The sequence below is a fragment of the Acanthopagrus latus genome, chromosome 22 (assembly GCF_904848185.1).
Source record: "Acanthopagrus latus isolate v.2019 chromosome 22, fAcaLat1.1, whole genome shotgun sequence".
Taxonomy (NCBI): domain Eukaryota; kingdom Metazoa; phylum Chordata; class Actinopteri; order Spariformes; family Sparidae; genus Acanthopagrus; species Acanthopagrus latus.
The window spans coordinates 7,270,715-7,294,212 of record NC_051060.1 but is presented as its reverse complement, the minus strand read 5'-3'; the positions used below and the strand labels follow the sequence as shown (position 1 = coordinate 7,294,212).

Below are 23,498 nucleotides of genomic sequence, written 5' to 3'. Positions count from 1 at the left end.
CGTAGGTGGATGAACGACACCAGGGATAAACAGCAGATCTCATTTATTCAAATAATGCAATATTTTTTACATCAATGTTTTTTGTTTTTTTTTAAATAGGAAAACAGGCAAAGAGCTGAAAAACAAAATTGGACAACATAACTTACACCAACTAAAACATAATAATGATCCCCCTTGTACCGAATCATCGCAGAAAATCCTCTAGTGCTTTTTTTTCTTTTTTTTTTTTTAAAATTCTCCGAGCATGTTTATTCGAACCCTTGATCTCAACATTTTGACGCCGAAGTTGGTTTCAACACGAGTGTCGACAAAAAAAAAAAAGCACAAGAGTCTCCAGTCATCCCTTCGGACGGTACCATGCAGATGAGCCGCACGAACTTTGGTGCTAAATACAGCAGAGACAGACGTGATGCAAAAAAAAAAAAAAAAAAGACTTCACATACAAAAACAATCTGCGTCTCTGAGGCGAGGAGTGCTACGACGTCTCCTCAGCAGAGGTGAGTTGATTCACAAAGTGCCAAACACAGGTAGATGCTTTCAGTTCAAACGTCCTTCTAACAGGGCCAGGAAATAAAGTTTAAAAAAAAGAAAAGAAAAGTTAAGAACAACAGCTGAAGTCCACATTCCTTATGAGAAAGGATGTCGTAAAAAGTCTTGACAATGCATCTGGATTCTTGACATTTCATTGTAGTTTCTATTTGTAGTTTCACTGATTTCATTGGAAATTTCTTTGGAAGCTCCCCCCGTGCACTCTGTACCATCGCCTCCTTATCTGTGATCTCAAAGGTAGATTTGACTTAAAGCAAGAAAAAAAACCAAACACTCCACAGTATCTGATCAACGATATGGTTATTCTTCAGAGACCTTTGAAAAATAAATGACACAAACACACTTCATGATAAGTCATGTTTTCGAGCAGGATGTGAACAATCCATCAGTTCTTCTCGTCCTTTCCGGAGTCTGACAACTTCACTTAATGAACGGTTTCTGGAAAAGTGACGTCTCAGTTTGCGATCTCAGAGATCATAAAGGAGAAACAGCAGCGGGAGGAACAGGATGATGTTTTCTATTTCGTTCATTGATATTTTTTTTAGGGTACATTTCAAACTCAAACGTATAAAATACTGATGTTTCTTATGCTAATGCCGGCTCATGATTATTATTATCCTTTGTAATTGTATTTAATTTGCCTGTCATTTTTAGTCAACTGGCATCTTTACAAAAACCTGTTTAACAAATTTTGTGTACAAAGCTTTAGAAATACCCTGAATGGAGAACCTTCCTCACTGACTGATTGGATATTTTAGCAACAACAGCATGTTTTCTTTTTAGACTTCAGTTTTCTGAGTTGAATACTGAGAAAAAAAACAAAAAGGTGGATGTACCTTTTATTCCCCCTTCGTACCGTCGACAATGTAATCAATATACAGGACGTAATAAATAGTCTGTGTTCGTGCACAACATTTGTGATCGCAAATCAACACGAAATCTTTCAATAAATCAACAAGTGCTCTCCCTTCAAGGTAGTACGGTAACTGAAAGGAAATTTGGAGCGATTTGATCCGCCCGTGGATCGCTCAACGTCTTCTTTGCGGTCATTTGGCCATGTGACAACAACACCTGTGACGAGACGCCTCAAAATGTCCCATTATAATACTAAAGCTCAGTATTTACTGCTATAAGGTGAGGGCCGATACCTCGTCAGGCAACTGATGATTATTTTCATTATAAATTAATCTACTGATCACATCTTTGTGTTACGTTAGTCTAGAAAATGTCTAGCAAACAGTGAGAAATTAAACATTTTCCTAGGTGATGTTTTCAAACTGAACAACAAACATAAAGAAACTAATCATTTGGATTTTCTCTTAATCAATTTAAACAAGTTACCTGACAATCTCAGATTAATATTCTGCTGACTGACTTGTGATTTCAGGTTGAGTGAAAGCACTTTCTAAAACTTTGACAATCCGTAACCTAACTACTGTAGTCAGCTTCCTACATTTCTTCAGCCACCAGCAGAAAGATAGTGCTCCGTTTGCTTAACTTTGTCACTGGGACCTTTCAGCAGAAGACTTATCAAATGTAAAATCTGCCGTTAGCAGAAGTTAGAAGCTAAATAAAAAGCTGTTTGATGGACTTTTTTAATATCACTATTCAAGGTCAAAAATGAACTTCAGTACTCAATTGGTCGACTAGATTAACAGAACGTACAGCTTTGTGGTTTGGACTCATGTTCAGACGTCACCTCGGAGAACTTTTCGACATTTTCTGATGTTTCGGGATTGATCTGAGTAATCAAGACATTAATCCATAATGAAAATAACTGGTACAGCCTTAGAAAACACTTGATGCGTTCGTAACTGTTTTGCACACCAGAGAGGATAAACCATGGCAAATAGCACTGAGGTCTTAACATATTTTGTTTAAGTTGCAGGAACTGGATTTGTTTTCTATCTTCCAGAACCTCTAAAGAAGAATGACACGTTGACGAAAATTCAGCTATTTCTGAGTTTTGTAATTTCCCTCATCTGTGTCCTAATTCAGCAAAAAAAAAAAAAAAAACACACACAAAAAACCCCACCAACATCACATCAAAAGAGCCTGATGGTGGGACGGCATCCAAACACTCTTTAGTAGGAACACTGCAGTCAGTTTGACTTCATTTTAGAAAGAGCACGAATAAACTTTACCAAAACGCCTCCCTCCTGTATCTCACCACGACTGGCACGTTTCATGATAACACGAGTTTCATTATCAAGCAGAACATATGTTAAATGCGAGTCATCTGCCTGCGTTCTTGACTCATCCATGCTCCACTTCCTGCTTCTGTCTGACATGCTTTTGGCCAAAACGGGTTGATTTCGGCACTACAAAATCATGGCTTTAACCAGTTTAAAATCTCACCTTCGATGCAGCAACATCAACAATCGCGGACCTTTTAATGTGAGAGAGCGCGCAAGCGGAAATGAAATTCCCAGCTTCCATACATTAGTGCCAGTGTTGGCTGTAGAAATATGGCTTTGGCGGTAGGGGGGAATTCAAAAAACCAACACAAGCTTAACTAACACCTCCCTTCCAGCCTCCGTCCTCCTCGACCGTCCATTCACACTTAAGGCCACCTCTTATTTTCTCACAGAACAGAGATTCATACAGATAATCAGCTCAGACGACCATTTAAATAATCATAAAAACATGTGTGAGCAATTCACCAGTGAGGACAACAAACAAACAAACAAACAAACAGAACGTCCATATTATAGAACATTATCTTCTATGTACAATGTCTCTGATCAAAACAAGACAAAAATCAATCTGTCGCCGGACACGATTCATCAATGAAGATGCAACGCAAATTCATCGTCAGGAAGGCATCACGCTTTCTTTTCGTGGGGAAAGAAAGAGAAAAGGTCTGCTCTTGTAGCAACTGTAAACAGCAAGAGAAGACACACGGGTGTCTTCATTCCCTTTAGAGACAACACAAGCCCACACCTTCACCGCCTACGTCAGGAAAACTGGAGCAGTTTCCCCTATATTTACTCTGATAGCTGCTGTTTTTCTCCCAAAATCTAAAGATAAATTGTTTCTACTAACTGAACAGCTCGCCACAGTTATCAAATACAGTCTTAATGGGACAATAAAGGTCCAGTGTGTAGGATTTAGAGCCAGAAACATGGCTGACGCTGTGACAGAGGCCCTGCTGGCTCTGTAGATATTAAAGGGTCATTCTAAGTTTTGCGAAAACATGTTTCTTCATTTAATTTGATTAAACACTAATGAACAAATATTTGTGGCTATAATATTCCATTTCTAGGGGGGAGGCAATTAGTCCACGGTAAAAATGTATTCAGGTAATATGTAAGAAATGACTCTCAGCTCAGAGCGCTAGCCAGGGCAGTGTATACCCAGGAGCTCTGGACCAGGATAAGCCGTGGCTAGCTGGCTAACATGTTAAAGTCTATAGACATCATAATGTCAAAACCATTATTTCCTCTATAAAAGTCTTTTTAGTTCAAAAGAAGAGAAATGTTTTTTTCTCGGTCAGAATTCTGACTTTAAAGTCAGAAGTCATTTTAACAGACAATACAGAACAACACAAATACCTCTGGTTATTATTAAGTTTCAGCTTTGGCCGCCCCTGATGGAAAAAGTCAATCCTACGCACTGGACTTTAAAAATAAAAATGAAATCCAAAGGCAGCCAAAGTCTGCGATGAGACATGTAGACAGTTTCCTGTTAATCAATGCTACGATAAAGTGCTAAAGAAATGGCACAGCTTCATTTCAGAACTCAGAAAGAAAAAAGAAAAGAAAATTCAACATCTTGTCACTGACATGCCTCATTGCAGAGTTGACCTGTTGAAATAGATGATTTTTTTTTTAATGGAGTAATTGTCAATTATTTTGATTACTGATTTCTTGTAAAAATGTAAAACATTTGCTGGTTACAGCATCTTAAATGTGAGGATTTGCTAAATGAAAATTAAATGAAAAGTCTTTGGGGGGTAGGATGTTGGAGGCGTTTGTTTTTTGACATTTTATAAACAAAATGATAAATTGATTTATTAATCAACTGCGACAACTGTCAGCAGATTAATCATGAATAAAATTAATTGCCGTTGCAGCTCTATTACAGACTCAACTAGTCTGTTTGGTCTGAATGAGATAAATGTGGTAAGACTGTAGGAACTGTAGTGAAACAAATTATTTCATTTCAGAATTATGACAGAAAATAAGAGAACACAGGGCGCAGGTCAGACACTGACCTGAAGAACAGTTTAAATAATCAGCTATCAATAAATAAAACTCATGTGCTAACACCGACAGTCTGTAGACAGTGGACTGGATAGAGTCTGAGTAGGCTGAGTAAAGGTGCAGTCCAACAAAAAATAATCCCAGAAGAGAGGAACGCTTTCTGCTTTCAACATGTTGTTGGTTTGTTATCGTAGTTGTTGCTGTTACAGAGACATTCACTGAGAGAAGAGTTCAGATTGGAGGGCGAGGGGAACAGGAAGGAGGAAGTGACATCACACCCTGAGGAGGTCTTCGTCACTGTCATCCTCATCTCGTTTCCTGTTGGCTGCCGTGTTGTTGCCGTGGTTCATGGCCGAGGAGCGAGGTTTGCTGCTCTTCCTCTTCCTGTCAGACTCTTCCAAGAGGCCGACCAGGTCCTCGTCGCTCTCCTCCTGAAAACAAAGACTTCTGTGAGCTTTTCTTACGGGGTGCAGTAACACCTGGACTGATGCCGGAGGCGACACTCACCTGGAGGAAGGCGCTGCGATTGGCCGCAGAGTGCCTGGAGAGTCCGGAGGATTTCACCACTCGCACCCCGGGGACGCTCAGCACCTCGTCCTCGCTGTCGTCGTCTGGGTCGTCCAGAGAGAACGAGCGCAGACCGTCCGTGTTCACTGGCTTGGTCGTGATGTGACCGTTGCCGTGGTTACTCTTGCCCCGCTGGGAGGAGGAGGAGGAGGATGTGGGGGGGGCTTCAAGCTCCTCCATCAGCCACTCCATCTCCTCTTCACCCCCTTCTTCATCCATGTTCACCTGAGGACAACAAGGTTTTAGTTAAGCTAGCACTTGTCAAAGCCCAGTACTCCCCTGCTTTCCACTTGCAGATACTGATTTCGGTGCTCGTTTAACTTGCGTGCACCTTGAGAAAAATTAAATGCCAAAGAGGAGTTCACTCTCTCACTCTTTATTCTAGTCTTTTGCTTCTTTATCGGTGCACAAGATGCAACGTCTTCTTCCTCTTCAAAAAAAAAAAAACCCACAAACAAATAAAACAGAGCACTTAAAAACTGATTTGGACGTCAATTTCCTTGCTAACGGCTGATGCTTTGAACCATTTGGGTCAGCTCTAGTGGCCAAACACTGCCATGTTTCAAATTTTGAAGGGGAAGGAAGTGAAACTCTCGCCAAAATGCAACCTCGGCTTTTTTGTGAGATGAAACTTTGTGTAAAAGCATAATTACGATGAAAGAGACACTTTTAAGATTGACCGTATTTTCGTTTTCAGCTCAAACTCACTTTCAATGGGAGTGCCTGGGGCACTTTTACGCTATGAGTTTATGAGTTTGAGCCGAAAATGAAAATACAGTAAAACTTAGTTCCTTAGAACTGTGGGTCCCTTAATGACCCTGGATCCGACCCTTCGGCCTGTTTTCTGCCAGCCCTTTTTACAAAACCTGTCATTGTGTTTTGCTGTAGATGACCCTGTCTGATGTACCTGTCCTGTGTATATATTTACATGTGTTTGGTTTTGTTTTTCACTAGAAAAAAATCAATGAAAAAAAAAAAGGGTTTAACAAAAAAAAGAAAAAAAAAAGAAAAGCCACAAACTGGAGTACGAGTATCTAAACAAATTCAGAATGAATTCACTCATTAGCTCACCCTACCTTGGAATATTTATAAGAGACTTGGTTTCCTCTCCTGCAGCAGCCGGCGACCTTCTGGATCACCAGCTCTCTGTTAGTAAACGCGAGCGAGACAGACAGGTTCAATAGGTTCAAGTTCTTTCAACAATTACAAAGAAAGTTCTACCAACAGCTTTTGTTGGGCGCTCATGTTCTCACCTCCTCTCTCTCTTGTGGAGTAAAAGCCCGAGCAGACAGGCAACCAGGCCCACCAGCAGGACGGTCAGCATCACCCCGACCGCCTTGCTCCGCCTGGAGAGGCTGTCGCTGTTGTCATCAAATGACTTCGCTTCAACAGTTCTATGAGACGAACAAAGTATTTAAGTTTCTGGATTATTTCTTTAACGAGTTCCAGACGGTTTATGGCCATCAGTGTAAAGGTGTTTACTCACGTGAGACCACACACGGCCTTGGTGTGCCACATAAACAGGTACTGGCATTCATCTGTCTCCAGCATGAACTCGGGGATGCCGACGCCTGCGGTGGGGTTACAGTGGAACATGATGGTGGAGTACGCCATTTTGGTCTTCTCTCGTCCACATGTTGACTCAGAGGGCACCATCACATCCAGGTTTTCTCCTGATGGAAGAGCAGTATGTAAAAATATGTTCATGACAACTGTGACAACAAAGAATGGGAGCCAGCGAATGACAAACATTTTTTCTGACGGAGACAATCTCCGTCAGAAATGGGACACTAAACAAACCCATAAATCACCTTTGATGTAGTACTTGGCTTTGTTTGAGGAGCCAATCCTGCGCCTGTACTGCCCATTGAGTTTAACCTGGCAGATGTTGGCACCCAGACAGCTGCTCAGGGAGTTGTTGGTGATGCCCGACAGCTGGATGTGGTAGATGTAGCGGTCACCGTTGGAACGGATGTCTCCAGATGCCTGATGGTGGCTGAGAGGAGTAGGAGGAGGAGGAGGTGGAGGGTAAAAACAAGCTAAGTTCTCTAGACTGTCTTTTATGCAGCAATCTCAGATATCTGTGTGACTTTCTTGTGTTACCTGAAGTAGAGCTCCCCCAGACTGAGGCTGGCTCCAGTATCAGGAACCCTTATCGTCCCGTTCACAAGCGTCACCTCCTCTTGCTTCACGGCACAAGCCAGCCGAGTCTCCCAGCCAATCACAAACTCACATGACGCCTCATCAGCACTGCTCACACAGACACAGATTCACGCGAGGAAGTCTTAGCATGGCTGCAGATTGAACTTGAGTGGCATTCAGTAGAGTGTATACCCCTGCTGAGGCTGACCAGTCCCCTTTAATTCAACAAACTATATCAAATAAAACATATTTAAATTGACGCACTGACTGAGATTTTGTTCTGTAGCGTTTGGACAAAAGTCAGAGACGCACAGTCCTGGCCAGTGGTACTGTTAACAATCTGATCTGGGGACATCACTGTTTAGTAAAGTAAATCCTTGAAAAAACAGCCTTTGAATCAATCCAAACATACAGATTCAGATCAATTTATCTTTACAAGCTGGGCACTGATATGAGATAATGTGATTCCTTTTTAAGGTTTAATAAATGAGACAATCTGACTGATTTCTGACTGAATAACATCAAGTCTTGAGATGTTTTGCAATGCACCTCAAATGACATAACGAGACAAAGTTTAACTTTAAGAAAAAACATTCTGTTTTCTCATTAACTGGCAGTCACACATGTTAACCTGAAGAGTAAATGAGTGTCACTGTAGCGTCACGTTCTGAAGATAACAGAACCAGAAATGCCAACGAGTCACGGAATTGTGTCCAGATATGATACAATCATTTAATTTTTCATTCAGTTTGGGTTGTTGTGTAATAAGAATACATCTCTCAACTTTAATTGAACTTTAAAACGTACTTAAATGAAAAGTCATTTCTGATTTAATTGTGGTGTGTGTGTTACCTGATGAGTGCCGGGCGTCCGACAGTGGAGCCACAGCTCAGCTGTATCACAGTCTTGGCCTTCATGCCGTTCCCACAGACGTCGCCTCCAGCAGAGTAGCTGACAGAGATCTTTCCGTCTGCAGAAGAAGTTTGAGACTGTGAGCTTCAACTTTTAGCATGCTCACATTAAGTGCTATTGTACAACATTATCTGAGGATAAGAACAAAAATGTCACCTCAGTTCCTTTAGATATTTTTATTTAATTATTGTAATAATCGTCCCTTGTTAAGTCCTACATCAAGCACACTACAGCCTCTCGATTACCCACCAGTGTAAATCATTTTCTGTGTATAGACTCGGCCCAGGATTTCGACTTTTCCTGCTGCTGAGCGTCTGCATACAGTCGCGTCCTCTGGACAACCTGGCAGTCCACCGTGGATCCCCTGACACAGGTTGATGAAATACCTGAAGAGATAAAAACAGGAAAGAGTGTCACATTTGAATGCATTTAGGAGGTGAAGGTTGATGTGCTTTAAGTGGCCTTGCAGACACACTTATAATGTTTTCACTTATAAAAACACATGCAAAGTGATATCTCTTCTTCTTCTTGTATCTATTGTGAAGCCGGGCAAGTTTTTATTGTCAGAATATTTAAATGCATGCCATTTTAACCTGTGTTTTAGAGCACTTCCAGATGAAATGAAGACAAAGCAACTTGACACTTGTATTTGTATGAACTGCTTTGCCAGCAGTTATTTATGACATTTCTAGCTCATTAGACACAAAAGCTGGCAAATACACATTGAATGTAATGGAAGTTCTCTTGCAAAAGCCTTAAAAGGATATTTTTAAAATGGTAAAAAGAAAAGAAAAATATATTATATTCTGTTATTATAACAGAAACTTAAATAACATCAAAAACAAACATAGCATCTCCATTTTATAACCCCTCCTCCCCTTCCCCCCCTCCCTGGATTGAGGATAAACAAAAAGCATGATGAATAAATTAACATTAGAAAAACTTAGACAAGCAACCTGTGTCCATTTGTGACTAAAGCCGGACTTACGAATCTCCATGGTGGCTGAACTTCCACGGCTCGGTGAGGGAGGACAGAGTCCGAAGGTTGAAGGTCTGATGTTGGCTCACTAGCTTACACTCCATCTTCCTCGGAGGACAAACGGCACTGGTCCGCCACTGAAACGTGGCCGAACAGCCCGCCGTCTCTGAGAGCAGCAGTGGAGAGCCGTGGCCTGCAGACTGGTCGCAGGTGAACAATATGGATGACTGACGCTTACTGTTGGCTGGAAGAAGGGGAGAGGAGAGCGGGGACGGTTGTCAGAAAAGAGAAGTGACGGTTGATGTGATAAAATGCAGCACAACAAGGCATTTGAAACTATCAAGAAGAAGAAAAAAGGAGACTTCAGCTTCAGTCTATAATATTTGTGACATCTCATCTCCTTCTGTTCATGTGCTTCATCTTTCCTGACAGTACTACTCACTTGCATTGCAGAATCCCCACTTCCTGTCTCTGTCATAGTTGGAAGTGGTGGCGCACCACTTCCTGCCATCAGTGTTCTCATCTGTGGTGCAGTCTGTATACTGCTTCTTCATGAGGGTGAAAGGGAACACACATACCTCGCCCTCGTTTGTCACTAAAACACACAAACACGTACATTAACTGCTTGTTTTCTAAGAATGAGGATCTTATCTCATTGTTCTGCTCCTGGCACAGTATTAATGTTTTTATGTTATTGACTAACAGTGCTTTAAATAATTAAAAAAACAAATTATACCAACGTAGAAATACTGGTGCAGCTTTTACAAATACAGAAATGGATTTAGACATTCTTCTATATAAAAGTTTAGATTTGACATTTTATTAAAAGCAGCAGGTAAGCTGGGCTCAGATCTACAAACCTAGTTTTACAAATCCTGATGAATATGTTGTTAATCAGGAGCAGAGCACATCCACAATATTAGTATTAACATGGAGGTCAGTGATAACGTTACAGTGGTCACTCTTCCTTTAAACTCAACACCAACTGAGTGCTACTCCAACGAAGGTGGTTAGAAAATGATTAGCAAGTCAAGGTCCTTCGCGTGCTGCAAAAGGGGCGAAAATTTGAGTGACCACTCAGCTGTCATGTTCCCATCACAGCCAATTAGAGCTGGATTAAAGGGAATAAGCAGCACTTTTTCACGTTTCGTCTTAAAATGTGTTGCTTGTACAGCTCAAGATAAGTGTTAACCAACTTCTAAAAAACTGAAAAGGCTCCTGTTCTTAAGCCACAGCAAGATTTGGTTGTTTTGGCAGCAGTCTTACCAGGTGGGCAGAGATCTCCTCCACCATACTGCATCAGCACGGCCTGCTCATCATGTTTGAAGTCCATCGTCATGGCCTTGCTGATGCCAAATGATGAAGCAGTCTTCTCTGAACCAGAACCAGACACCTGGCAAATGGCACTGTTCTTACAGTTCGGCTCTGCCACTGAGCCGCAGATGTTGATGTGATACATGCTGGAGCCTACCGGGACCTAAAGCACAGAAACTTTACTTTAGCACAGTTTTAATACAAGAGAAAAATAACACAAACCAAAGGAAATAGATTTAACAAGTGGAATATTCAAAAGTGTGCAAGATCACTGGGGCGTAACGATCTGGAGCTCACCTGGACTTCACCAGAGAGGGTGGACAGGTCAAAGGTGAACTGCAGCTGGGAGTCGGTGAGCTTGCAGCCACTGGTCTGTGTGGCGTCTGAACAGACGACGGGAGTCGCCCACTCGAACAAATGGACACATCCCTGCCTCTTCAGCATTTGCGGAGAGCCCTGGACAAAGACATGAAGGTCAGAGCTTTGTTCAACAGTAATGGTTCATCTGTTGGTATTCTCATCATTAAAAGCGCTGACTGACCAGCTCCACTCCTCTCTGGCAGGTGAATATGATGGTTGAGGTGTAGTTCTGTGCAGGGTCAGATGCACACTTGGTGGAGCTGGAGTAAGTGATGGACACTTCCCCTGTTACATTGTTGATCGTGGGGCCGCTGGTAGTCCGGCCGATGTCCTTCAAGAGAGAATTAAAGAGGGAAAAGGGTGAAGGGAAAATTATTGACAGATAGAAAGGAACATAGATATATCATTGAGAGACAGGAGAAGGATCAGGTTGGTTTGATTGTGTAATTATTTTGTATTTATTTTTAATTCATTTTCTGTAATGTCAGTTTTTTTTCTTTTTTTTAAGAAGGGACATCCCATCATATGCATTTTAAACATTCTGAGCCCCCCCCCCCCAAAAAATATATTTTATGTCACAAATGCAGCATGTAAAACTTGCATTTTACCTGTCAACCAAATCAGTGAATGTAAAAGCTCTGTCTATTGCCCTTTTGACTATTTGTTGCATAAATGTGTTCCATCTGATGTGTCCCAATGTCAGGGCTCTGGTTATGATTAAATCGCACAAAAGTGGGGTTAAAGTAAATTGCTCTTACCACAGGAGGTCCATCATCAGGATCCATACAGACAGAAGCTCCAGGGGGGCAGGTGACCCCGGGGATTGGGTTCAGAGGCTGACAGATGTTGATGTAGAAGTCTGGAGTTTCATCACCTTGGTCCACTGCCTCATCTGGAATGACACAATCAAAGGAAAGAGTAAGTCTGGACGAATGTTGTACCCAAAGAAATAACACACACGACTGAATATAACAACTGACATGATTCAAATCATAACATACGGTATCTAATAACTGTACCTGTTGCTGTGTAGTATCCACTGACATGAATCAGAGGAGTCAGGTCTATGAGACCAGAGCTGTTCTGGACCGAACACCTCACCTGAAAGATTAGATGACAACAGAACAGTTAGTGGTTCATCTTTGTAGATCGTAATACCAGGCTAAGTCTAACACACTGAGCTGTAACAGACTGTATGTCTCAGAGAGGCCTAATCAATGCAATCATTATTTTGCATAATGGCTGCAGAAAGAAATTTTCTACCAATATTTTTTTCTTTCTGTTTTACATTGAACAAGTGAGTCAGAGACAATCATGTGCCGTCATCACTACATTCCTCTGATGATCCTTGAGAAGTCTCTGAAGAAACTATCTGCAGACTGTGCTCAACAGAAATTCAATTTGCTCTGTTAAATGGACGATTTAATGCTAGTCAGTGAAGGAATGCATCATATTTTTTCATTTTAATGTGGAAATGAATTATCAATATAAAAAATGGCAATATCATCACAACCAAGGGACTGTACTAACATTTGTGTGATTGTGTTTGGATGTATCTGTTCTGATAACACAGTCAGTTTTCTGGGACAATAGTGAAGCTGCAGTCTTTTGAAAAGGAAATCCACTTTACTTATTTTTACTGTGTTGAATTGGACAACCTTCTCAAGTTTCCCAAACTTTTAAATGAATACAGACTGACTTTTTAAAAAGTCAATAGCACTGACAGGCACTGTCTGATTACTCTGGAAGACATACAAATGTACTTACTGGTTGTTCACACACGAGTGGTGTGTGGAATGAGAAGAAGTGTGTGCAGGTCTCCGCATTGGAGTCAATGAGAACCGGCTCTGGAGGGGCCGAGCCCATGTTAGGTGGCCTATACGAACACAATGCACATATTCAGAACATAGCAAAAAGGATTGTCAAAATGTTTCATTAACCTGGAGAGAAGTAAATATAATTCAAATATATTCAAATATAATATAAATCAATGGCTGATTTTTTTCCACTTCCTATCTCGATTCTTTGAGGAACAAGGGTTCTCAAAACACATCCAGAGTGCATGTCGTTGTGTGTATAAGAAAGTAAGTAATGGACTTGCTTTGTGTCCATTTTGTGAAAAATGGTGTTTAGATTCTGTAAAATCTTAAGTCTTACAACAGCTGTCGTGATTTTATACTACAATGTGTTCTTCTTTTCTGTTTTGATTTAGATTAGCTTATTGCTAACTCTGGCAAAGCTAAAGACTCATTAATTGTCAACGTTAGATAAGCATATGGATATGGGTGAAGTCCTCTGTCTGTACACTGCTTTTATTTCGTCCGTATTTCTGCACATTTTCTGGAAGCCTATAGATGCAGACGAACAGAGCGATACCTCCGATATGTCATGTGTAGCAGTGTCGCCAACAAAAGGAAGAAGTTTTAACAACGGCAAAACTTTTTGAGGTGAGGTCCTGAGAGCTGGGGAGAATTTTAAAACACCCCTATGATGTCACCCTGGATAGGAATTAAATGTGAGCTGGATGGTGGCGAATGAAAAGTGGAGGTCTGCTGGACACAGATTTTATGTGAGTGACACCCTTGAGAGGTTGCATTGCTTAATATCCATGACAAAGAGAATCAGGCTTGTTTAAACCGAAGTATCAATTTTCGTACATAAAAGTACAAACAAAGGCACAGAGCGAGTTTGGAGTACCTGCAGATGAAGTGGATGATGGTTTTGTGGCGGAGGTTGGGGTTCGCTTCGCAGGGACTTCCTCCTTCATACGTCAGCTCCAGAACGTGATCTTTGTATGACAGTTTCCTGCTCACCTGACCGCCGCTCACCGCAGTCTTCGCATCCTTAATGCACACAGCTACAACACACAATATTCACGCAGTCATTACAAAAGAACTGCGCAAAATCGCATATATTTTTGCTAAAGACTTATTAGATACACTACATGTTATTGATCAACATGTTATTGTTATTGATCATTCAGTCATTTTATGTACATTACCGTTTTAAAATGACAACATGGAAACCTTACTGATAAATTTGTCCAGTAAGATCACTTCAAATTTCAAAGTTTAAACCTGTTAAGAAGAATAATTAAATCTAGATTTTTAAAAGACAGTTACATAAAACAGATTTTTATTAACTCAAAGAGGGAGGCAATGTTTTTGACTGTTTTTGTTCTTTTGTTTATATATCTCCCAGATTTCAGTGACATTTGGACAACTGTTGAGTCATGAGGCAAAGGCATTAGTACTTTCTTACTATTAGATTCAGAATGAGCTGAGAATCCAGGATGTATCTTCTAATGACTACTAACTTCCATGAAATATGTGTATTTTTTCAGCTACTTGTGAAAAAATCTGGTGCATGAATCCAGTTATTGTCAATTGCTACGTTTTCTTTAATGTTTAAATGACAATAGACATTATGTGTTTCATATTATTGGGTAAATGTTATTTGTGTGGAGCCCAGCAAGAAGAGCTACAAATTCAGACCTATTCGCTCTCTATGCCTCCCAGAGTAGTCAATAATTTGAGAGGTCGTGGAATTTCTGGTCGCTTCTGACGTCGCCCACATGCCCTCAGGGTTATATAAACCAAATTTAAACTAAACTGTAACCAGGAGAGAGGTGAATGAATGAGTCCCTCTCCTTAATTGTAGTTAGCTGAATTTGTTGCAAGAAAATTTATGCTGGAATATGCAAAGCTTGTCCGTTAAAAAGTCAGAAACTCTTCCATTAGAGTGTAACTTCTTAAACAAGCCTACGAAAAATGAAAAAGCTAAACACCTGTTTTTCCTTCGCCATTAATTAAAGCACTTTTTCTCCCAAATTAAAACTCAAATTCTATTTGACCTGATCTGTTATATGCACAGAAACATTTTCTTCTCGATCTAATACTGCACACCCATATTTTTTAAACTTTTAAATGTGGTACTGCACCAGTATGGGTTACTCCCCTTATATTCTGTAGCATATATTATTTATTCATTTCCAAAGGTACAAGTACTCTGGTACATTTCTATGTTTGCATTTGTGGCAGAGATGGTACGCAGCAAGGCAGAGAAAGAACACCGGCCCGCAACTGAAAGCTAGAAAAACCTTTTGGTCTGTCTCTGCAAGCCACTGCCGCATTAAAACTGAATGGTAAACTGATTGATGTGTCTATGTAGTACATGAATGTTGAAATGACCCCCCTGTGAGATGTTAATACCAGCAGTGGCCCCAAGCTAATTTGAGCTTGAGACCCCTGTTCTCCTGGGTAAATTTCGAAGATTAACACATATTTACATTTTTAATTTGAATATCTGTAAAATGACTCCATTAAATTTCTCTGCAGGCACGTATGATAGTGATTTATCCAACAACCAGAATATGAGGTAATCACTTGTGGAAGCAGCTCTGAAAATCATTTAAGCTGAGAGTTTGACTAATCAGTGATCCACAGGATTTAAAGTGTAGTTAAAGGTTTATTCCAGGTCAGCTTCACATTTTGAAAACAAAAAAAATGTCAGCTCTGATCGGTTAAAGGCTCATCGAAGGGATTTTTGTGTGTGATCACTGAAGAGGTTTGTGATGTAAGCAGGAGACCTTTGACTCTTTCAGTAGTCGAAGAGAAACCATCAGCAGGTTTTGCAAGTTTACACGTGCAATAGAGGAGTAGTGATGCTTATTCTATGAATCAGTAGTTACGAAATAAATAGCTGAGTGAACCCCGTGGATGGATGTACGTACCGGTTCCTGGGCTGCATCCAGCGTTGGTCACATTCCCACAGATGTTCATGCGGAACATCTTCCTGAATTCTTTTTGGTGGTACACGGTGTAACCTTCTTCCTTCATCAGGGTGTTGAGATCAAACAGATGACCTGCGAGAGAAGAGATGAACAAGGTTTACAAAAGAAAAAGGGGGTTGTTACCTAGGCCTGTACTGTCATTTATTCATGTCGTGTGTCCGGTTTCTATCGTCATCAAAAGGAATCTGTACAGAACCACTGATTTGTTTCGATGTCTGACCTGTCGCTGGGTTGGTGACCCTGCAGTCGTCGTGCTGGGTGCTGTTTAGAGGGCAGGCAGCAGCTGTTAGCCAGAGGAAATTGTAAACACATTCCTCAACGGCAGAGATCAGAGTAGGACGGGAGTCCTGGATGGGAGAGAGAAAGACACATTTTACTTTGTACAGAGTCCCACACTGGCTGGATATTTTGGCAACATCACACATGATGAAAAACATATTGATCCCCATGTTTTATGTTTTCACTGTTTGATGACTGATTCGTTGTATTTAATGAATAGATGGACGGGAGAAGTAGAAGAGGACACTGACTGAAAACGTCATACAATGTGCTGATCTGAGGTTTTATTTTTCCAATGAAAGAATCTAACTGCCTTGAAACTATTGCTAAAGAATGTTCTGATTTCTGTTGTCCTCTCATAGCTGAACTCTACTGCTTCTTCCCCTTAAACAAAACTTGTAGGCCACTCCGGCTGTCCTATGACCAATGGTAGAGTACTTCTTTTTTTGTGAATAAAGCTGTACACATGTTGTGGTTACCACAGGGTCACGTTTGACTAGTCTGTGGCAGTCGGCCCTGTTCAGAATCAGAAACAGATACCCCAGCAGGGCTGCAGGACACGCATAAAAAATAAGAAAAAAAATAGTCGACTCTTCATATTTAACAGCCGAATCTGATTATTCTGACATCAACTATGGGGGAAGTGTTTTTTGTTTTTTTTTTACAATCCCAATATAACCTTTTTAAAATAATAATAACAACAACTTGTTACTATGTATAGGCTATTGAACCTGAAGCATTTAGACCAGCATGTTACATCACTGGATGCAAAACTATTGTGATTATTTTGCAGGTTGAGGCTGGTTAAAATTAAATGTTTTACAGACTGACATCTCTGAGGCTCTCTAGGATACATATAAACCGTCCAGCATTTGCGAAGATGTGTATCCCTCACCACTTTGTCTTTGTCACACTTGAAGCGGATGATGCTGCTCCTGTTGCGGATGCCATCTGGACAGACCTGGCCACTGCTGTACTGCAGCTTCAGGACACCTCTGTCCCACACGGGACCGGACTCCACCTGTCCCAGACTCACATAGTCATCCCCAAACTTCATACAGGACGCAGCACTGGAGGGACACTTCCATGAGCCTGTCATGGATGGTAAGCAGAGGGTCAGCCTTGGATGACTTGAGAAAATTCAGCTGTAGTTGGATGCTTCAGTTTTACTGTCGACTTTGCTGAATGAAAACATGTAAGCACACTGACCTCCCTGCTGCACCAGTGACCTGCACACATTGATGTAAATGTTTTTCTTTGTGTCGTCTGTAGAGTGCTCCACCTCCCAGTTGCGAGAGTCCATCGCCAGAGGGGAGAGGTCGTACGAGTGGCCCTGACCATCACTAAGGACAGAGAACAGGGCGGAAGCACAGATGGTGAAAATTTAGCGGCAGGTGTGTTCATGTTCTGTGCAGTCTTCTGAAAGGTGGGTAATTATATCATAGTAACTGGACAGTTTTAATGCTAGTCAGTACCCTGCAGCCACTCTAGCATGCGCGCTGGTAATCAAAACTCAAAATAAAAACATGATTAACGATTTATGAGTACCTGTCCAATTTCTTACTCAACAATGTGACTCCAATCACATGATGAGTAAAAATAACCTCTAATCAAATCTAGGAAAACCACGATCTTTGACAACTTCATCTTAAGATGTCGACTCTCAAACTCAAAGAAAAAGAAACTTAGATAAAGAAATAAAGAATAAAAAAAGAAAAAAGATGAAGAAAAGACAAGAGGCAGCAAGAGCAGGCTGACGTATATTAATGAGGTGGATTGTTACTTGTAGGAGCAGCTGGTGGTTTTGACCGGAATACAGGCCAGAGCGGTGGGCCAGCTGAACAGGTAGGTACACTCCTCAGTCTCCTTGATAAACTCTGGCACTCCCTGAGCAAGTGAATCGACACAACACACAGTTAGTCACCATCGCTGAGGGTCTGGGATACATTTCTGTGCTTTATATGAAGGACCTGAAAGAAACTGTCTGCTTGCAGATGATATGATGGAGTTTAGGACGTAAGTAAAAAAAAATATATGAATGTATGAATGTGTATTTTGGTGCACTCATGTAACAAATCTCTTTCTAACCCCTTTAGATCACACCTCCAGTAATCGTGTACACCGATTAGTAAACTATAGTGTGTGTTCAACACTTCAAACTTTGTTCCATTTCCCTTCAATACAGTGGTAATGGCTCTGCTGAACTGCTTCAGCAACTACACGGAACACTATTTCCCATCTGCTTGTCCTGTCTGACTCTGGAATTAAGTATGCCACAATACAGGAGCTGGATACTCTAGAAATGTCTTATCTGGACTTAAAGTGCAAACAAACTACAAAAATATTTCCCTTGAAGTCAAAGCCACCAATCAACTCTGCCAGAATTGATTGCATGAGCTAATTACTTCTTTTCCTTGATTATTATTTGGTACTTATTATAACCAAGTAAGCGCTCCAAGATCAGCTGTGTGACACTCACAGGGTGTCTGTCACGGTGGCAGGAGAAGTAAATCTCTGTGGATCTCTGGTAGATCCGATGACAGGTATCTCCATTTGTGTAGTTCAGGATGAGCTGTTCTCCAACAAAACTCAGGACTTGGTTCGCCAGTCCTGCACATATGTAACAGCACAAAGTGGATCAATACGTGAATAATGATATTGATTGATCCAGACTGAATCAAATTGGCATATATAGCTAAGGGGTTTTTTGTTAGTAAATTCTGTACCTCCGATCTTCTCCTTGGTGCCGTCTACCTGGCAGGAGGCGACAGTATCATTGCTGGTGTTGATGTGGGTGCAGATGCCTCTCTGCAGTGGCCCGCAGACAGACAGGTGGTAGATGTATTTATCATTCCTGACGGGGTAATCTTTGCCTTTCAGAGAGCTCAGGTCGAACTCGTAGCCAGTCCTGGGGTCACGGACCCGACAGTTATCACCTGGGAGGATGAGTTTGGTAAGTGACACGCAGAGTCTTGTCTCTACTTTATTGAGGTGTGATCAATATCAGTTGTCATTCCACACTGTTGTGGTCTCTGATATGATTAATCATTTCCAACGCATGAATCCTTACAGATTTATTAAACATCACCACAGCCGATCAAGGATGTCTACTGGTATCAGACACCTAAATTCAATGTTTAAATCCTCTTTACTTCTTCAAGCATCACAGGTTAGTATAGGGGGTAGGTGGTATAAATGTGGTCTCATGTTTTATGTAGTAGGAACGAGTGAATGTATTAATCTACATTTTACGAACAGCTGAGTATGAAAGTAAAAAGACAAAGGTTTAAAGATTTGCAACATCAGACAACAAAAGCACTTGACTCATATTGACTAGAATATTAAAAGATGGATAAATGAAATCAGAACAACCATTTGTCCCAATTAAGACCTCACAAATTCAAATCAAAGACTATTTAATGATCTTTAATTTAATCATATTAAGATTGTTTAAAGACCTGCAGACATCCTCTGATCATGATGATTTGACATTTTTGCTCAAATTCCAAACATGTCAGACTTCAAATATCTGAAGAAAAAAAAAAAAAAAAAAATATATATATATATATATAAAAAATATTTCCTCAGTTCTCATCACATTGTCATATATGTATGTTTTTTACCTTGAGACTTCCTGATAGGACAGGCCTTCGATGTCCTCCAGATGAAGATGTATTCGCAGCCGTCTTTACGGTCATACATGGGGGAGCCCTAGAGACAGACAGACAGACAGACAGACAGACACACACACACACACACACACACAAGCACAAAACATTTAAGTGTCACAAGCTGTAATTTCCGGCTCGTTGTGGCATTTGGTTTGCTAAAAGTCTCTGTGTATACATGCCTTCTTAGGCTGAAAGCAAGTAGACTGTTGCTAAAAATAGTTTACATTCTAAAATGTTTAATATGTTTTGACCCACTACTCCTGTCCATATGCTGTAGACAGTCACGTGAAATGGAGTTTCTTTACAAAGGTCAGATGATTTTTAAACCAAAATAAAAAAAAAACTTGCAGCAGTTCTGTCTGAGTTCATAGTAAAAAAAAAACAAAAAAAAAACACAACATTTTCATAAGATGTAGCTATGGACACACAGCTGAGAACACTGGTGGTCCGTCACAGTAGACCTCTAATACTCACTGGGTTTTCATCGCACTGGAGGATGATGCGTGTTGAGTAGCGGGACGTAGAACCACAGCGGTCTCCGTTCTGGTACACAATGCTGATAGAGCCGTCCTCCGCTGCATGCGGCCTCGACTGGACGTATCCTAAGTTGTAACCCTTTCCATCGACTACACCACAAGCTCCCAAAGGACCCACTGGTGAGACGAAAAGAACACATTCAAACACAATCTGAGAAGCTGATTTAAACATCATTACATTTACACCTTATGTATGAATGTGTATGTGACTTGGGGAAGTAAAGTGGATGAGCACACTGACCTGGACAGTCCTTCACAGTGGGTAGAGGTTTGCAGACGTTGATGTAAAAGCTGCGTGATTTGACCCCGTCTGTGTCTATGGCAATCCAGGGACTGTCATCTACGTCCCGGATCAGCTGCCTCAGGTCGTACTCGTTACCCTGAGAATCTATAGATAAGAGACAGGTTTATTTACACAGGCTGTTACTTATAGAAATGGTTTCATTCTGTTAACATCATCATTCTTCTCAACCTCTCCAACACTTCCAGACATCTGGTTTATTGTCACTTTGCTGGGTTAACAACTTCAACTATCAGACAAACAAAAACCTTAATGATAATGATAACTAACAGACTAACTAAATTACACTTTTAAAAGAATATTTGCAGTCACAAAAATATTCTAACCTCTTTGTTAAATGTGCTCTGCTAACTACAAAGAAAACCAGATGATGTGCAGATTCTATATATTTTCCCCTTTATTTAAGGTGTGTGTCTGTGTGTGTGTGTGTCCATACCAATGATCTGACAGTCAACTGGAGCAGGGATGCAGGCCAGAGCGGTGGAGAACTCAAAGAGGACGTCGTGGACCACAACACTGTCGGGTAAAGAGCTCATGTCCTCTTGCAGCAGTTTTAAAGAGCCGCGGTGTGAGTTTGGATCACACACGAAGTTAATGGTGAAGGTGTCCCGCTTTGCTGATAAAGAAAGAAAAACCAAGGGTCAAGAGAATATTCACATGTTTCAAGGAACAGTCCACTCAAAAATGAAAATTCAGTCACTACTTATGCACTTCCATGCCGATGGACAAGTTGTTTTATAGTCCACGACAAATTTCTGGAGCTTCACAGCAAAATGGCAGCTTTCACCTCCAGTACTGTAGCAGCTGGGGAGCTTGCCAAGCATGAACCAAATTAATGGAAGCCCTAGATCCTAAGTTTATTTGAAAAGGCATTACTTATACCCTTGACGTGTGTTCGCTCAGCAGCTTCAGTACTGATTTAGACGTAAGAAAGGGTCTTAAATTGTTTTGAAAAGACGTTATTAACTTACTTAATAACGTCTTTTCAAAACAATTTGGGATCTCAGGGCTTCCAGAGACTTGCTTTGCTGTGAAGCTCCACAAATATTTTTATGGACTGAATTTTCATTTTTGGGTGAACTTAAAATTACTTTTTGAGAGGAGATGAGTATCTAACTTTGTGTGTGACTTGTGTGTTTAAAAAAAATAAGAAATAAATAGTAGTAGGGAAAAAAAAACAATATTATTACCATATAACAATTAAATACTGACAATTACATAATGTTCTCTGAAATGTCATGTCATCTTTGTCAAGAGCTGCTTTTCAAATGTTAAAAACACTGTTCGCTTATTGCATTGAAGATGTCATCTACTACATTGTTTATCCCTGCTACCTGTGGAATCGTCCAGTTGTCCCTGATAGGTTAGTGAGAGATGGCCGTCTGTGGAGTACTGGAGGGTCTTCTTCACCCCAACTGGGCTCACAGGATGCCCTTCTTCCAGCTCACATCCAGCCATGTCCTTTCCACATTCTGCCACGTCTGCGCAGATATTCACCTACAGGGGGATCGGTAAGAGGGATTATATTTTTGTTTCGTATGTTATTTTTTGTTTCGATAGTTTAAGTATCAGCAAGTCCGTCTTACCACAAAGTCTTTTCCATTTGCCTTTGTCTTGTATCCCTTCTCTGAGGCCAGAAGCTTAAGGTCGAACAGGAAGCCAGTGTTGGGGTCGACAACAGCACAGCTCTGAGAAACAAAGACATCATCTCAATGTGTTTTCTGGTCATCAATCTTTCCAGATGTTTCAGTATCTTAAAGTCCAGATGAAACTGCATTAGAATATCAACGTCCGTATTGTGACATATTTCTCAGTGAAACAGGATCAACAGGCAGGACATCATGTTGATGGTTAACTGGTCTTATTATTGGTTGAAAGTGGTTGGGTCAAACCTATGTGAGCTACAACAGTAAATGAAAACACAACAGCAAGTTTAAAAACACTGCATTTAGTCAGTGATCAATTTAACACAAACAGAATCCATAATCATAAAAAGAGAAAGCATTAGTGTTCCCCAGAAAAGGCAGGTACCTTCTCTAGACAGGCACCATTGCAGATTGGACGCCTTGTCCGTCATTTTAACAGAGAGGAGAAGTTAATGTTATTGTGTTTTCTGTTTTTGTGGTTGTAGTTTTTCCACAGTGATAACCAATTTGTTTGTTGTGTTAATTTGATTACTTCAGGGCCACTGTAGTAAACATGTTATTATTTTGTTTTACAAGAAGAGAACATGATTTGATTCTGATAACAATACAGAGAAATTGTTGTTTTTGGCATATATTATTAAATAACTCTTGACTTTAACAATATCTGTTTCCCACTTTAACATCTGGCAAAATAGTTTCTTTGTCAGTTAGCATATATCAATAAATAGTTGTAATTTCAGAACTCACATCATTCTCGGTGGTGGTGATGGCACATGCTGCTCTTGTCTCCCACCTGAAGTTGGCGGTACAGTTGTGGTACATCAGGAACTGTGGGCCTGTTGACTTCACAGTGTGAAAACCAAACAGAGTCACGTGTTGGACACAAAAACAACATTCAGCATCAATGTTACCATCAGAACTGCACAAGGGTCTTACCTCAGAGCCTCTGGAGCAGACCAGGTGGATATGTGTCGTGTATGTCAGCCTCTGGCCATCCGAAATGCAGACAGAACCGTCTGTGAACTCCAGCAGCAGCCGGTCCCGTCCCTCGATGACAGGCCCCCGCTTGGACATACCCATGTTACTGACTGACACTCGCTCCTTCATGGAGCCCTGTGGAGGGAACCGCTCCAATTTATATTCAATTACTTGTATATGTGATTTGTATTATTCATTATTGTCCTCTCTATTTACATCTCACCAAGAGGAAGAAAATGTAGCGTACCAATTTCCCTTCGGGTATCA

The 23,498-nt window shown here is 40.8% G+C and overlaps 1 protein-coding gene and 1 long non-coding RNA gene across 2 annotated transcripts in view; one reads left to right on the top strand and one right to left on the bottom strand.

Annotated features, from left to right (window-relative positions):
- Nucleotides 1-26: 26 nt before the first annotated feature.
- igf2r (insulin-like growth factor 2 receptor) overlaps nt 27-23,498 on the bottom strand; it is a 47,315-nt gene continuing 23,843 nt past the window's right edge. The window contains exons 19-51 of the mRNA XM_037085578.1: nt 23,190-23,366; nt 23,001-23,096; nt 22,194-22,295; nt 21,942-22,104; nt 21,044-21,223; nt 20,548-20,694; nt 20,245-20,423; nt 19,723-19,810; nt 18,826-19,035; nt 18,579-18,709; nt 17,883-17,986; nt 17,309-17,442; nt 16,995-17,191; nt 16,041-16,167; nt 15,761-15,892; nt 13,726-13,885; nt 12,796-12,904; nt 12,048-12,129; nt 11,787-11,920; nt 11,210-11,359; nt 10,966-11,124; nt 10,621-10,831; nt 9,797-9,949; nt 9,364-9,598; nt 8,625-8,761; nt 8,316-8,433; nt 7,425-7,571; nt 7,133-7,317; nt 6,808-6,994; nt 6,575-6,715; nt 6,398-6,467; nt 5,262-5,546; nt 27-5,185 (exon numbers count right to left, since the gene is read on the bottom strand). Of these exons, the coding sequence (XP_036941473.1) occupies nt 5,027-5,185; nt 5,262-5,546; nt 6,398-6,467; nt 6,575-6,715; nt 6,808-6,994; nt 7,133-7,317; nt 7,425-7,571; nt 8,316-8,433; nt 8,625-8,761; nt 9,364-9,598; nt 9,797-9,949; nt 10,621-10,831; nt 10,966-11,124; nt 11,210-11,359; nt 11,787-11,920; nt 12,048-12,129; nt 12,796-12,904; nt 13,726-13,885; nt 15,761-15,892; nt 16,041-16,167; nt 16,995-17,191; nt 17,309-17,442; nt 17,883-17,986; nt 18,579-18,709; nt 18,826-19,035; nt 19,723-19,810; nt 20,245-20,423; nt 20,548-20,694; nt 21,044-21,223; nt 21,942-22,104; nt 22,194-22,295; nt 23,001-23,096; nt 23,190-23,366 (4,989 nt within the window). The 3' untranslated portion in view covers nt 27-5,026. The remainder of the gene's footprint in view (nt 5,186-5,261; nt 5,547-6,397; nt 6,468-6,574; nt 6,716-6,807; nt 6,995-7,132; nt 7,318-7,424; nt 7,572-8,315; nt 8,434-8,624; nt 8,762-9,363; nt 9,599-9,796; nt 9,950-10,620; nt 10,832-10,965; nt 11,125-11,209; nt 11,360-11,786; nt 11,921-12,047; nt 12,130-12,795; nt 12,905-13,725; nt 13,886-15,760; nt 15,893-16,040; nt 16,168-16,994; nt 17,192-17,308; nt 17,443-17,882; nt 17,987-18,578; nt 18,710-18,825; nt 19,036-19,722; nt 19,811-20,244; nt 20,424-20,547; nt 20,695-21,043; nt 21,224-21,941; nt 22,105-22,193; nt 22,296-23,000; nt 23,097-23,189; nt 23,367-23,498) is intronic.
- On the top strand, nt 11,005-17,995 carry LOC119012102. The gene is made up of 5 exons (XR_005072366.1): nt 11,005-11,142; nt 11,792-11,946; nt 17,020-17,203; nt 17,372-17,525; nt 17,889-17,995. It is a non-coding gene; the product is annotated as an uncharacterized LOC119012102 (long non-coding RNA).